This window comes from Galleria mellonella, unplaced genomic scaffold, assembly GCF_026898425.1.
Source record: "Galleria mellonella isolate WM207_F2 unplaced genomic scaffold, CSIRO_AGI_GalMel_v1 utg78, whole genome shotgun sequence".
NCBI classification, from domain to species: Eukaryota; Metazoa; Arthropoda; class Insecta; order Lepidoptera; family Pyralidae; genus Galleria; species Galleria mellonella.
The window spans coordinates 2,216,206-2,230,234 of NW_026442151.1; the positions used below are offsets into that span (position 1 = coordinate 2,216,206).

The 14,029-nt window shown below is 34.3% G+C and overlaps 1 protein-coding gene across 2 annotated transcripts; it reads right to left on the bottom strand.

The window, feature by feature from the left end:
- Positions 1 to 47: 47 nt before the first annotated feature.
- LOC113517240 (uncharacterized) lies at positions 48 to 13,963 on the bottom strand. Of its 2 annotated transcripts, none has more exons than XM_052901577.1 (15): positions 13,863 to 13,963; positions 13,462 to 13,695; positions 12,543 to 12,957; positions 10,479 to 12,364; positions 9,880 to 10,062; positions 9,194 to 9,379; positions 8,139 to 8,421; positions 6,408 to 7,340; positions 6,003 to 6,163; positions 5,635 to 5,796; positions 4,901 to 5,434; positions 4,139 to 4,336; positions 2,085 to 2,608; positions 1,477 to 1,623; positions 48 to 373 (listed from the first exon to the last, which is right to left on the bottom strand). In XM_052901577.1, the coding sequence occupies exons 2-15, from the start codon at positions 13,636 to 13,638 to the stop codon at positions 301 to 303; spliced, it is 5,862 nt and encodes a 1,953-aa protein (XP_052757537.1). In that variant the 5' UTR covers positions 13,639 to 13,695; positions 13,863 to 13,963; the 3' UTR covers positions 48 to 300. The 2 variants fall into 2 exon arrangements, with proteins under 2 accessions (XP_052757537.1, XP_052757536.1); XM_052901576.1 differs by having other exon boundaries at positions 13,780 to 13,905.
- Positions 13,964 to 14,029: the final 66 nt, after the last annotated feature.

Genomic DNA, 14,029 nt, shown 5'->3' on the forward strand with positions numbered 1-14,029 from the left:
ATTTATTAAACAATTAGTAATTTTATTTATTTAATAATTTACAAAAATACAGTTTACACATTATTCAGTCATTTCAATATAAATATCACAGCGAAACAATAATAAAATAATTAGCTTAAAATTTTAAAAACATTGTATAGTATAATTTTAAAATCAAAAAGTTTTTTCACATAACAATAATATTACATTTTTGGCATAATACAAAATTTCTTAATATTTATAAGCTTTGGAATTTTAGAGAATTATTATGAGCATTTTTATATGAGTAGACGGAAAGAGATCTTAACGTTTTAGTTGATATCATCTACAAAGATTGCGGAGCTCTGTCATGGCGGCCTCAGATACGGTAGTTTTGTTCTTCTCTGTTTTGTACCTGGAAAATATTTAGAATGAATACAAAATTTCATATATTGTGATTCATTTTTATAAATTTTTAGAAAAAAATATTAAATAATTAATCATTTCAATTAAATTAATTAAAAGGAAAATATGTTAATCTTCTATATAAAACGTAAAACTTTAAGAGTAATATTAAAAGTACATCAACACCTTTATAAATTGACCTAGTTATGGACACCATCTAATACCAAATACGATATAGTATATTAAACAAATAAACAAAACCAATCGTAGTGACTAGAACCGATCCTAGAACAAATAACACCCGTTCACGAGTATGACAATGAACGAAAATCATGCTAGATGAGCCGTTAGCTTGGCATTCCATATTATATATGAGTACCTTCTCCTTGGTCTGTTTCAATAGAACATAATGAAAAGGTAATAAAGTTTTCTTAAAATTATCAAACAATTAACCGTTTTTTTATCTGTATATTGAACATCGGCAGACTGTCTTATGGTTGAGTCAATTATATATATTCTTTATTGCAGTTGTAAAAAAGACTATGAAATATTATCTTAAATGATTTATTTAATAATTTAAGATAATATAATGGTATATTATCCAAGTAAATACAAAGTAAATAGAATTGTTATAAAATTAACATACACAAATTGTAAATTTCAATGTTACTATAATTATGTCACATATTTTTCACCACATCTGCCCTTCATACGCTTTCTAGATCCTAATGGTAAGCTGGTAGATAATGCCATATGGCATTAAGATAGCCATTTGTTCAAAGTTTTAATGTGAAATAAAAAATAAATAATAATAATATATATACTATACATATATAAGAAAGTGCATTGTATTAAGAATTACGATGTATTATTAATAAAAAAATGAGGCTTCAACCTTTTCTTGAAGGCTATGATGAAAAGCCTATCCTGTATCTTAAAAGCAAGTCTGTTTTACAGTTGCGCAGCACGGAGTAGGTAACAAGGAGTTTCTAAAAAAACTTAGATTGGACCAGGCAAGCACGCCTAGGACATGAGAGTGTATTATTATTATTCATTTATTTACATTAAGTTCTATTGAAATAGAATATACTTAGTAAGTATGTAGATGCCTACCTATTCAAGAATTGCACCGCGACGTCGGGTCGGTAGACGGCCATGTCGCGGAGATACGCCTGGTCGTTGGTGAGTGCGCGCCGGTAAGCCAGTTCACGCCACACCTCTCCGCTTCGTCCCGATATCATCACCAGCCCCTCCATGAACCTGCACAATGTTACAGATCTAATGGTTAATAACCTCGTGCAGTTCGTTTGCATAGATTATTTTTCCCGACTTGATTCCCCGTCACAAAATTCCATGTATGTATTTCGGTCTTAAGGGTGGGACATAACCGTGAAGTTACTAAGTATAGAGATGTTACAATATTCTATAATTTTATATTATATAGATTGATAATCGAGCTTTGAAAACAGGTCAATTTTTTGTCAGCTAATTGTCAAATTAGCTGACTCGTTTTTTTTTATCGGTATTCCATATATTTACGCATTAAAAAGATGCAGAATTTATAAAACAAAATATATATAGAAGTTTTAAAGGAATCGGCCATAACTATTTATCACGCTAAATTGTATGAAAAAGTTGACCCGTTTTTCTCGAAGCATTTTTATGGAGACACTATCTATATAATCTAAGGCAACAATATAAGTAAATCGTAAGGCACTTACGTCAAATACTCGCTGACAAGTTTATATACTTGTTCCGTATTCTTATTCAGTATTAGTCTGGTTGGCGAAGCGTTCAGCAGAGACAGCTGTAAAGCAATTTGTTGCGCTAGTGTCGCCATATCGCCAGCGAAACCCATACATCCACCCTGTAGGTACAACTCAGATGCGTCCGTGCAGTGATTCAAAGCAGTCTCAAGTATCAATCTCGTTGAGAAATTGTCATAGATTTGTAACCATGCAGGAGCCTTAAAGGGCTTTTTAGATGTCGCTCTAACGTCATCTAATGCTATTTTCTCCAAGTCATTGATCAAATCTAACGCCTGTTTCCTCTTCACGTTAGCCGCTTCAGCGTACATATTGAAGTGCAATGCCACCATTATGTACGAATCAATGTCTCCCGGGCAGTGGGTCTTCAAAAAGTCGAGTAAACCTTGCTTGAATTCAGCAATCTTATCAGCTTGCTGACCGAGCATGTAGTCGAACTGACCGAGCAGAAACTCAAATTGATGATGATCTCGTAGTGCCTGGAAACAAATAATATAATATTTTTAAACTATTTCATTGAGAGTTTTAAATGAATTAAACAAACAATAATCATAATTAGTCTCTTCTTATTCCCTTATCCATAAAAACTAAAACCTCCTATAAACTTATTTTAACTATTACACTATTTTGTCACTTTCATTCAAACTGGGAATTTATACAACAAAAGAGATAAAACAGCACAATAGCTAAAACAGGTTTATGTAAGGTTTGACGTTTGCTCCATCTAGAGATTATGGCAGTCTATAAAAGTGGTTTATAAATATGAATAGATTACCATATTTTTTTTTTTACATTATATCAGCTGTTAACTGTCCGATGCTGAACATAGGTCTCCCTCTATTGGGATGTTTTGTGAGTAGTAGCCACGCTTGGTAGGCGGGTTGACCTTAACCTTTGGTGATGTTTTAAGAGGGATGCTACTGCCCATTCCATGAGCATTAAGTCCCATCTCTCTTAAAACATCTCCAAGGCTTAACTCTACCAAGCATGGCAACTACTGGAAAAATCCCCCAATAGAGGGAGGCAGTGGACAATTAATATTGTATATGGTATTCTGCTTTTCATTTAAGAGTTTCATCTTGTCGGTGTAACTAATTCATGCATTTTCTTTCAGCCAGCTCTATCCCGAGCTATATTTTTAACCTTCCTATAGGACATGACACCTAGTGTTTCGATTATCTGTCTCATGTAATTATTTCTCGGTCCCCTTCCTCTTTGGCCCTCTATTATTCTACTATACTATTTAAAAAATCATCATGTCTTATAAGGTGACCCAGCACTATGGTATATACCAATAATATACCAAAAATGACCAGAAAAATTACCAGAGGGAGACTTTGTACAAAAGTCGATTGCTTGGGTACCTCTGTCCTATTCGTGTTTCTACCGTGAAGCAGTTGTGTTCGCATAGCTGTGTTTCGGTTTGAAGGGTGGGATATGGCGTGAATTTACAGGGTACAGAGGAATAACACCTGAGTCCTCAGGAATGGCAACGCATGGGGGGTATCATGGGCGGAACAGTATACTCTGTTATGTCCATGGTACTGCTCATGTCTATAGGCGACGGTTACCACTTTCTATCAGGTGGGCCGTCAGCTTGTTTGCCATTCTAAGTTGTATAAAAAAAAATGTGAATAGACTGTATATGAACGACGAGCATCTTAGCATAGTACATTACTGCAGCGGCCGGCAAGAGAGGCATTGATGGACGAACGTGTGAATGTGGGCCGAGGGGAACCCGAGGCACACATACGTGAGTCCATCAATGCCTAGTTGCGGCCAAGGCTTGTATAGTACTTTTCTCAAATAATGCGCGGAAATTATTCAAATTCACGTTATGTTTCATTAAAATTGTGCATTTTAGCATTGAATAGATGACCCAAAGCGTTGTAGGCTTAGGCCGCTGCTCGACCAGTACCGCAAGTTCGATTTATCTCGAAGAAGGTTGTCGAAATAATGCTCAAATTTCCAAGCATGTTTGAGAAGAAGTACATTCCAGTGAAGGGTACCTGGAAGATGTAGGCACACTCGTGGTAGCGCGCGAGCCCGGTGAGCAGGCGCACCATGAGCCGCCAGGAGCGCGCGAGCAGCAGGCGGCCCGCCAGCGCCTGCGCCGAGCGCAGCGCCACCGCCACGCCCTCCGTGTCGCACGCGCACGAGAAGCACTCGTGCGCCACCACCAGCAGCTCGATGCTGATTATATTCACCTGCCAACCACTAACTGTATCGATACCATATCTCCACAAAAACTTGGCGCTTTCGTCCTCTAAAACAGGGGAGACAGCGCATCTGTAGTAATGTCAGAGTGTCAAAATAGCTGGTGCAACTTTGTATTAAACTGCTTTATTATCCTGTAGTTTTCTTAATTCGACGCGACAATATCGTCACCTTTATGGTAAACTTACGAAACTGAAAAATATAAATTTTACAGGCTGTAGTTTTTATTTTTAAATTCCTTGAAGAGATCTCTATTTCTGATTAGTCTTGTCCAATCGGTCAATTAAAACGAAAACAGAACACAAACGAAAATTCATTCCATTAAAAAAAAAACAATAAATTCAAATTATTTTAATAGAAAAAACTTCGTCTTAGGCACAGTCGAATATATGACACTCGTTGGTAAACTATAGTTTTTTTTTCCGGGTAAACTATATATTATTGTCACATACTTATGTTTTTGTAATAATCACTAAAGTATACTGTATCTGTCATCAGCTTGTTTAGCATTCGAAGTTGCATAAAAAATATAATCAATTAATTAATTAATGTACCTGTTTCGATGAAAGTTTAGCACCCTTTGTCACTTTCCTTATGTTAGATTTCACTTCGTAACGTATATGAACATTATTCCGCGACATGGCATCGAAGAGGTTTCTTCTGGTTTCTCTCGACATGCGTATACCAGCTGCATAAACCGTAGAAACAGATAAAACCGAATCCGTTTCAGACATCAGTGTCCCTTCCTCAGTTAGCACAGATTGTACTTCGTCACTTTCTACGTTCTGATATTCCTCGTCAATCAATGTTTCTACGTCCAAACAGCTGTCGTCCACAGCATTCTCTGGGAGGGATGTAGGATTTGTCGCTTTGTATATCCTCTGGAAGGCCACCAGGTGGTCGAGAATGAGACGCCCAATGTGACTGCAAGCGTCCGGGCGTAGGTTCAGAAACATCTCTAGATCCGAATTGAGATTGTAGCCCCAGAGTGTGTATTGAAAATGCTCTTTTTGTCGGAACGTAGAAGTTTTCACAAGATGGGGAGATATAATAGCTGCTACTAACTCGTTACAAAGGTACTCTGAAATCTGATAGAATTCAATACAAGTTATTTATTTGTTAAACTATAAGCTATAATTATGATATATAATGCCTATATATACTACGTATATAAAAATCATATCTCTCTCTTTAAAGTATGCATGTACAAGAATATGCTAAATAGAATTTATATTTAGAAACTCTTGAATCTATAATCATTTAAAAATGTTATAAAATTAGATCTTACCTGCTTTGTTGGTAAATTGAATGTCTTGAATACAAGATTGGCTAGTGACATACGAGCTCTGCCGCTCACTAAGTTGATGAAATCCAGGGAACGGTTCTGATACTTCAGCACAGATTTGTAGTCCCACCCTATCTGGAGGGCTATGCGGAAATAACTGGCTATCTGTATAATAAATTAAAAATTATATTTTTTAATATTTGTTATGTTACATTATCTAAGTTGTTATTCAATATTTAGTTCCACAAAAAATGTTTGGGCTTGTTACTAATTTCATTTAAGCTTCTGTGACTGTTAAAAAAAATGTTACCTGTTAAGTTTTTATTAAACAGACTGTACCTACCCCTTTTTGAAGTCAATAAAAAACAAACCTGCTTGGCAAGTGCAAGTGAGGAACGAAGAGCTAACGCATCCAGCGCTGCTAGCCGATCAGCCTCCTCGCGAGCCGCCAAGTGTGAGCTCTCCGGGGCACTGTCTGGCTTCTCTTGGATTATCACCAATTCTTCAAAGCTGGTCTCCGACGTGCCAGATACTGTCAACGTAATCCACCAATTATATAATTTTAAGTCCGGTCCAGACTTATCGGCAACTGTCGCCTACAGACATGAATGATTTTGACTACACCCTGAATTTTATTATATAATATTATCACCAACAGAAATACTTTAATTATTGTTTCTTAAGCCACTGAGAAAATCGGATCTTCATATACGGAATAATGAGTAATTTTCTAACAAATTTCTACTAATCAATGATAATTAAAAAGTCTGCTTTACCTGTTAACTTATTTTGCAGCAACGACGATGATATCATTAATCTTAACTCCTGTGGCAATTCGTAAGGCGTACACAATCCTTCGGCTAACTTCAAGCAAGTGCGTATAATCTGTACGGGGCAGGTGGGCGGTCTGTATGTATATTCAGGCAGAGTCTTAAATAAAGCGGACAAACGGAATGCATCCACCAATAATCTCAACTCGAGAAGTTGGTTCGTAACTCTTCTCCAACTATCAATGGCGTCAGAATCTTCAAGCAAAACAACATTCTCTATACTGCCCACATCGGATGCAATCTCTATCTCACTCAACGTAGAAGAAAAAGGTTTGTCCACATTAATTTGACCGATTTTTCTCGAAATCGTCGCGTCTTTCTGGCCATTCAATATATAATGCATAGTGCTTTCGTAGCTGTTCAGAAAAATCTCACTGTGTGACTCACTTTGAAAATAAGCATCCCACATTCGATGCTCAATTTCCTCCCTTCTACGTCCATATTCAAAATTCTCTTGGAACCAGCTCATGATGATTCTGTACGAATAGAATTTCTGCACATTGTCTCTTATCGATTCTGCGTAATTGATCAAGTAATCTGTGGAATCGATGAAAGAAACTGATGCTTTTTTAAAAGCTTCACTGCACTGCGCTATATAGAGCGTGTATTTCTTATCATCCAAAGACGAATCATCATTTGTGAGCAACATTTCGTATTTGTTCGTCCATTCGGCTTTCAATATGTTGTTGACAGGCAAGTTACCTAGCTTGGCTATCTTAAGAGCGACTTCGTAGCTGCGATCATTAGTATACATCTGGACACACTCCAGTAGATATTGTTCGGCGTCGACTTGCATCATTTTAGATATGTCCACAACTGACGCCGTCTCCATAGAAATTTGGAGTATTTCATACAGAACACTAAAATTCGGGGTCGGCACTGAAAATACAACATGCATATTATTTACTTTTTTAACTCCTATTCAAATTCGAAATTGAAATCTCTTGAAAGCATTATAGTTATTGCATATATCTTAACAGACAGTAAATAGGGGAAATACATGACATAAATGCCTACTGACCAACATAGTACAAAAATAGGTTTCTTCTCTTATAAGGAGCCTTGTGTTCAATTACGATAAATGTATTGTTAAAGTAACGATCTATAAAATCACTTGATGGAGTGCCTAATGTTTATGTTAGCGCATGCAGTGCCATAAGAAAGTAGATTTTTTCTTAAGATATATAGGCGACGGTTACTACTTTCCATTAGGTGGACCATCAACTTCTTTGCCTTTTTAAGTATCATAAAAAATATATATACATTAATTGCTAATTTAGCTATGCAGGTACTAGACTAATATGTCGCACTATTTAAATTTTAGTAATATTTTTCTTTGTTTGTTATTTAAAATAATCAGAATTTCGTATAGCTCGTAACTCGAACAAGTTAGTATATTTATAACAATATTTATATAACCTTTGAATATGATAACATTATATGACCCTAAATATGTCGTCTATGTTGACAAATATTATTGAAAAATAACTATCGTGACTCATATTATAATACAGATATAAACAATATATATATCAAATATTTAATTTAGATCAATTGTTTTATGCTTGCCTAATTAATTCGTATACCAATTAATCATAAAATTATTAAAACATTTTACGCCAACAATATTAAGAATAAATTGAATTAAAAAAAATTTTATTGATAAAATTCCCTTACCTGTAAATCCTTTATCAAACTGAGCCATGGACAAACACCTTAGAAACTCTTTTTGGTGATATGCACTATCAAAACTTTGACTAAGGGCTATTTTGACTAGAGACACGGCTACTCTTTGTAATGCATCTTTCGAGAGCTGCCATGCAAGACCAGATTTGTCAATGCTATATTTACGGTGACAGTGCTGAAGAAAATTTTTCAGTATTTGGATAGTATCAGAGTCGAAGTTACGTTGGCGAATACATCGAAGGAGGAACGACGTTAGTAGAGTGAGTGGACTCTCCTGAAATAAAATAGACTAAATTAGAATTTACAATATCTTCTACTACTATATACTAATATCGTTAATATACTAGATTAATATATTATTAGCGATATGCGTCAAGTCAAATTTAAATGTATATTCTTTGCCGCTTTGCTTCTAGGTTTTTATAGGAATGAGACCTGAAGTTACATAGATCTTTTATAGTTAGTATAGTTTGGTACTGTGCTCACTGATACAGGTATATGTTATTCAGAATATAGATAAATTTATTGTTAAACTTTAGATTAAAATATTATAATATTAAAATGAATTTGACGTCCCTATGAATTATTAATTTAATTTGGACTACTAAGTTTATTCTACTCGTAGTTTGTATTGAAATTTATTTGAAATTAGAAAAGATTATTAATATATTCTTCATTAAATCTTCTTGACTACAACTTTCAAATTGCGGGATTATTAAATAAATGTATATAAAAAAGGTTAAAATTAAGTTCACCTAAATATTTTTTATATTCTTTAAATATATTTTGTTACTAACTTTTAATATATTATTTACATAACCACAATAATAATTATCTTGTAGTATAAACAACAAAAAATTAAAATGATTAATTTATAAAATAGGACAATATAACACACAGGTTTTTGTTCACTTTAAGATGATTTTACTTAGTATTATTAGAGCGTAAAGACTTCGTCACTAAACCTGTTTTGACCAATTTAATATGAAGCTATTGAAAACTACATTAATTTTTATTAATGAAAAAAGAATAATCTGAAAACTCACTGGCATGAATATAAGCATAGACTCATGTAAAGTCGATACATAGCCTTCGCGCAAGCACAGTTCGGCGACACGCTGAAATTGCTCAGCAGGGACCTCTTGTGATGTATCCGAGAACGGTAGGTCATGTTCACTCGACCCTATCGACGACAACACCCATTGCACCCATAATACATCCACTGCATTTGGCTACATAAACAAATATAAATGTGATAAATAAAATATACAGAATTATAAACAATATAACTCATTAAAATTTCACTCTGACCAGGCATTTCAGTATAGTTTTAATACCAACAGGCTAGGCCTTAGTCTATGTACCACCTCAGAGTAAAGTATTTAACGGCGCCTTTGTGCCAGTAGTGCTAACGGTAGTACTCTACCGGATTCAGTTGATGGACCACTGTCCATCAACTGAAGAAGTGATTGTCTTCCTGTCTAGAGGCACTATACAATTTCTACATATTATTAATGTCAAATTTGGAACAACTATTCATGAATGATTCTAAACGCTTTCTCTGGGGCTGTCCACCTCGCCTCATTTAAAAGCCAGTATCAATTTCGAAGTTTCCTTCTATTGCACTGATGTATCATGCTTTGTTCCAAAAAAAAAATGTAACACACTTCATACTTCGTCACCATGGTCTTTACACTTCCGCATCCACAGATCACCAACATTGGGTACTCACCTCGTAGCAGCCAGCGATGAGTGCCAGCAGCGGCTCGTGGCGGCGACGAGCAGCCTTCAGTAACGCAGCGGGCGGATCCTCCGGCCCGTGGCACGCCGCCGCCGCTTCCCACAGCTCGCCGCCCGCCGCACATTCCCACCACCCCGTCCACCCGATGCCGCCACCGAACCCATGTGATGGGCCCTGATAATATCCAACTTAAAAATTATTTCCTCTTCATAATTAAAATAGATACATTCCTTTTATTATTTATTCCTCAAAACAAACACTTACTTATCAACACATTCATATAGTTATATGCTTAGTAATAATGTAATACAAAATGAATAGATATCTCGTTTATAAAAAATATACAGCATAATTATTGATAAGGAACAAACATATACAAAACAAAGAATATTGTTATATTAAATGAGATTAGGTAACTAAAAAAACTTCACTCTATAAATAAAAATATTTCAATATTATTATATACTACAGTTAATAGTTTTCCTTTATTAAAAAAAAATATAGTGTAACTTATAGTAAAGCATTAAAAAAATAAAACATCTAAATGGAAAGTGTAATAAAAATCTGATTATAAAATAATAACAACTGACCATGTCTGTGGAATATATTCTGGAAATTCTTCTCTGCCCATTGTTTGAATTACATTTATTGTCCTTCTCAGATCCTTCATCCAAATTTTTGTGAAGCATTATATACTTTAAATGCTCTGCATAGGATTTTTTTTCAAATTCTTGTGAAAGTTGTAACATCTGGTGCAGTGGATAGCGAAATACATCACCAAATAAGAGGAAATTGAACCAAGAATTAGTTTTAATAAACTCCCTCAATAACATTTCAGGAAGAGGCAAACCATGTAAAAAAGCAAACTTCACCATAGATTGGGATTCATATAAAACTGTAGCCATATCAACTTTACCATCAATATTTTGCTGTTTCTTTAACTTGTACATTGTTATTTCTTCAAGGTGTTTTAGCATATCGCGGGCGACATCGTCATTGCTCTGGACCAGCTTGAACATATATTCATTGACAATACTATTGGCCTTATCTTCAGAATTGTCTTTGTTTGACATTAAGTGTTCTTTTATCATTTGAGCAGCAGACATGTGAACCCTGCACCGTGTCGGATTACAACCAATCATGGCAACAAATGATATTGCGCAAGCAGCCATAGCGCGGTCAGACCAGTTCTGTAAAGCTAAGGCGTGCGCTTCACAGCAAGCGCTTTTTATGCTCTTATCCTGAAGTCGATTGTATGTGGAATACTGTTGCGAGACAAAAGCCTGACTGGCATTACAAGGGCGATATTGTTTTAAATAATATGCATGATTTAATTTAGCCACATACCCATATCTCTTCATGAGTTTTTCATTTGCAAAATCTGGCATGTCTATAGGTCTTTGTGATAATGTTTTTATACTAGTTGCATCAACATCAACATCATCCGGTAAGAGGCTGCCCAGACTTCGTCTGTCTGGTTTGTCAGAGGTAAGACTTTTAGTATTTTGATTTATCAACTGGAATTCAAATATTTTTGACACATCTAAACCCCTATAACCAGATAATAGTTGATAAACATTCACATCCTTTGTTACAAATGGTTGGCTCTCATCATTAAATTTCTTAAAAACATTATACAAATGAGGAAGTTTATGTTTATACTTCATATTTGGCAATTTAAAATCTTTAAATTGCAGAAACTCTTCTTTAGAAAATAAATCGAATAATTTTGCATTGTCTTCTAGTAAAATCATACCAAGAACTAAAAGTGGATTTGAAGAGACATAGTTGTCAATATCAGTTTTAGCTATCTGTTGGCAGGTTTTATAAACTGGCAATACATGACTCTGCCGATCTGAAGTCTGTTCAATACTTTTGAATAATAACCATAGCTCAATGCAATCTTTAGCATTTTGTTCTACATCTGACAGGTCTGTGTCTAATATGTTCCCTTCTACACACATTGTCAATACTTTGTACAGTTTGTTTTTCACACAATATTTTGCAAGTTCAACATAAAATTGTTGTTTGGTCACAGTAGAACAAGATTCTGAAAATATGTCTTCTATAAGCCGCAAATTCTGTGTACGGGCTAGTCTCGCTATTATTTTATATAGATTGTTACATTCATCTTTATTCACAATTCCATAAGAGCATAATGTATCATATATGCACATTTTTGTATATGGAAAACAATTACTATTAGAAACACTATCTATCATGTCATTATTAATATGCCAGTTGCGAAAAATTGTATCTAATCTCTCTAGTACTTCATTGTTAAATCCTTTAGTATCAACATTCAACATTTTTGTTGAAAAATTATCATTATTAAAGAAATTGTACCTAGCATTCATGTCACGCACCACTTCAGATGTCTGCACATTAATCCATCGAACAAGAACCATAGCTTTATTATGTTCTACCAAATAATTCCAAACTTCAAGTGGAGATGAGAAGTCTAACAGTGAGAACTCTGAAAAAAGTGTAATTATTAAAATGCATGCAAATATATATTATATATATAATAAAAACCAAATCATCAAAAAAGTCTAAACAACACATACTATTTCAAATTATTAATCAATTATTATATAATTTCTTACCAAGTAGGTAATACCTATGTAAACTTTATAACTTTAAACACATCTTACCAAAGGTATCAAAAAATAGAGCAGTAGAAACCCTACTCTTCCACTGTGCAGGATATTTCTCAATTTTATTTATTGTTAAAGCTTTTATTTCACTCTCATTTACTATTATTCTATCTGTACCAATACCAAAAACCTTGTTTTGTTTAAATGTACCATCAACTTCAAAAGATTTCTCCAAATATCTAAGTAAATTCCAGTGTCTTCTAAAGTTTTGCCATTTGTCAACATTTTCTGGTAATATATCTTTTGATAATTTTTCAATATTGTCAACTATGAAATCTCTATATTCAATACTGGCAGAATCTTGAGCTAATGTCATTAAATGTTCTTCAGGGTTAACCTGCACTTTGTTCAGAATATGAAGCACTTTGAATATCTGTTTTCTCAACAGAAGCTGGACAGTCCATGCTTTGACCTTAAAACATAAGACTCATAAATTAAAACTAACAAAAAATATAGGTGGATTTGGTGATTTACAATTCTCAGTGGACCTCCCTGAACCTTATTTAAACACGAGTTTTATTAGATTGAGAATACTCATTTGTTAATCCAATCCTAATCAATTGTTATAGAATTTGGCATGTAAGTAACAAGTAGGACATAGGGTACTTCTAGTTGATAATGAAGTTGCAGATAAATATAATGTCTGGGGGGAAAGGAATTGTTAGTAATAGAGACTAAGAATCCCATTGTTAGCAATATACCCAATCACGTCGACCTCCTTGCGGTACCCCCTGGAAACTATCATGGTTAATACCTGATGAATTCGTCATGATGGGCTAACTGGCCTCATTCTCATTGATCACCCTTCATTAGTGTTCCGCCAGCGTACCATTTTCACCCATCAAAAAAAAATATAATGACTTTGTGATGTAGGAGTATCTCAAAGTAAAATAAAATGGGTAGTAATATATTTTACCTCCGCGATAAACCATTCTTTAGCTATACTTTCATTCCAAACATTTTTTTCCATTAGATATTTTATCGCCAAGTTGATATGCGTGCCTTTTGCGGCAGCTTCTCGTACAACATCTCTAGGTGACTTTTCATCCCAGCACGTCCATATTATCTTCTCATTCTGCGTCAAGTCTTCCATGTTCAAAGCGACAACTCTACTTTACTCCTCATGAAGGTTTGAATATTACTACACAAACTAAATAAAGATTCAAACAATATTAAATAATTAAATACAAAGGACAATGGAAAGGGAGTAATAAACAGCGTTATATATATTTACTTTTCAACCGACGTAACTTTATTATAAGTGGTGGTAAACAATAAAACAAATAAAAGTACACAGAGAAACTACAAATTACCCACCAGCACAGAGCAAGTAATTAGAGATGATAAAAAACAATCGATTTTATTTAAATCGATACTATTATCTTATAATCGTATTCTTATAATCAATTTTCATAGTAATATTAATCAATTTTTAATTTTACTTTTTTTAAATTACGCGTTAAAATCGATATTCATAAACAGCG

Coding starts and splice junctions, on each gene's coding strand:
- LOC113517240 (XM_052901577.1), bottom strand. CDS start 13,638: ATGGAAGACTTGACGCAGAATGAGAAGATAATATGGACGTGCTGGGAT. Junction 12,958..13,461: donor AAGAATGGTTTATCGCGGAG/GTAAAATATATT, acceptor TTATGTTTTAAG/GTCAAAGCATGGACTGTCCA. Junction 4,337..4,900: donor CTAAACTTTCATCGAAACAG/GTACATTAATTA, acceptor AGTGGTTGGCAG/GTGAATATAATCAGCATCGA.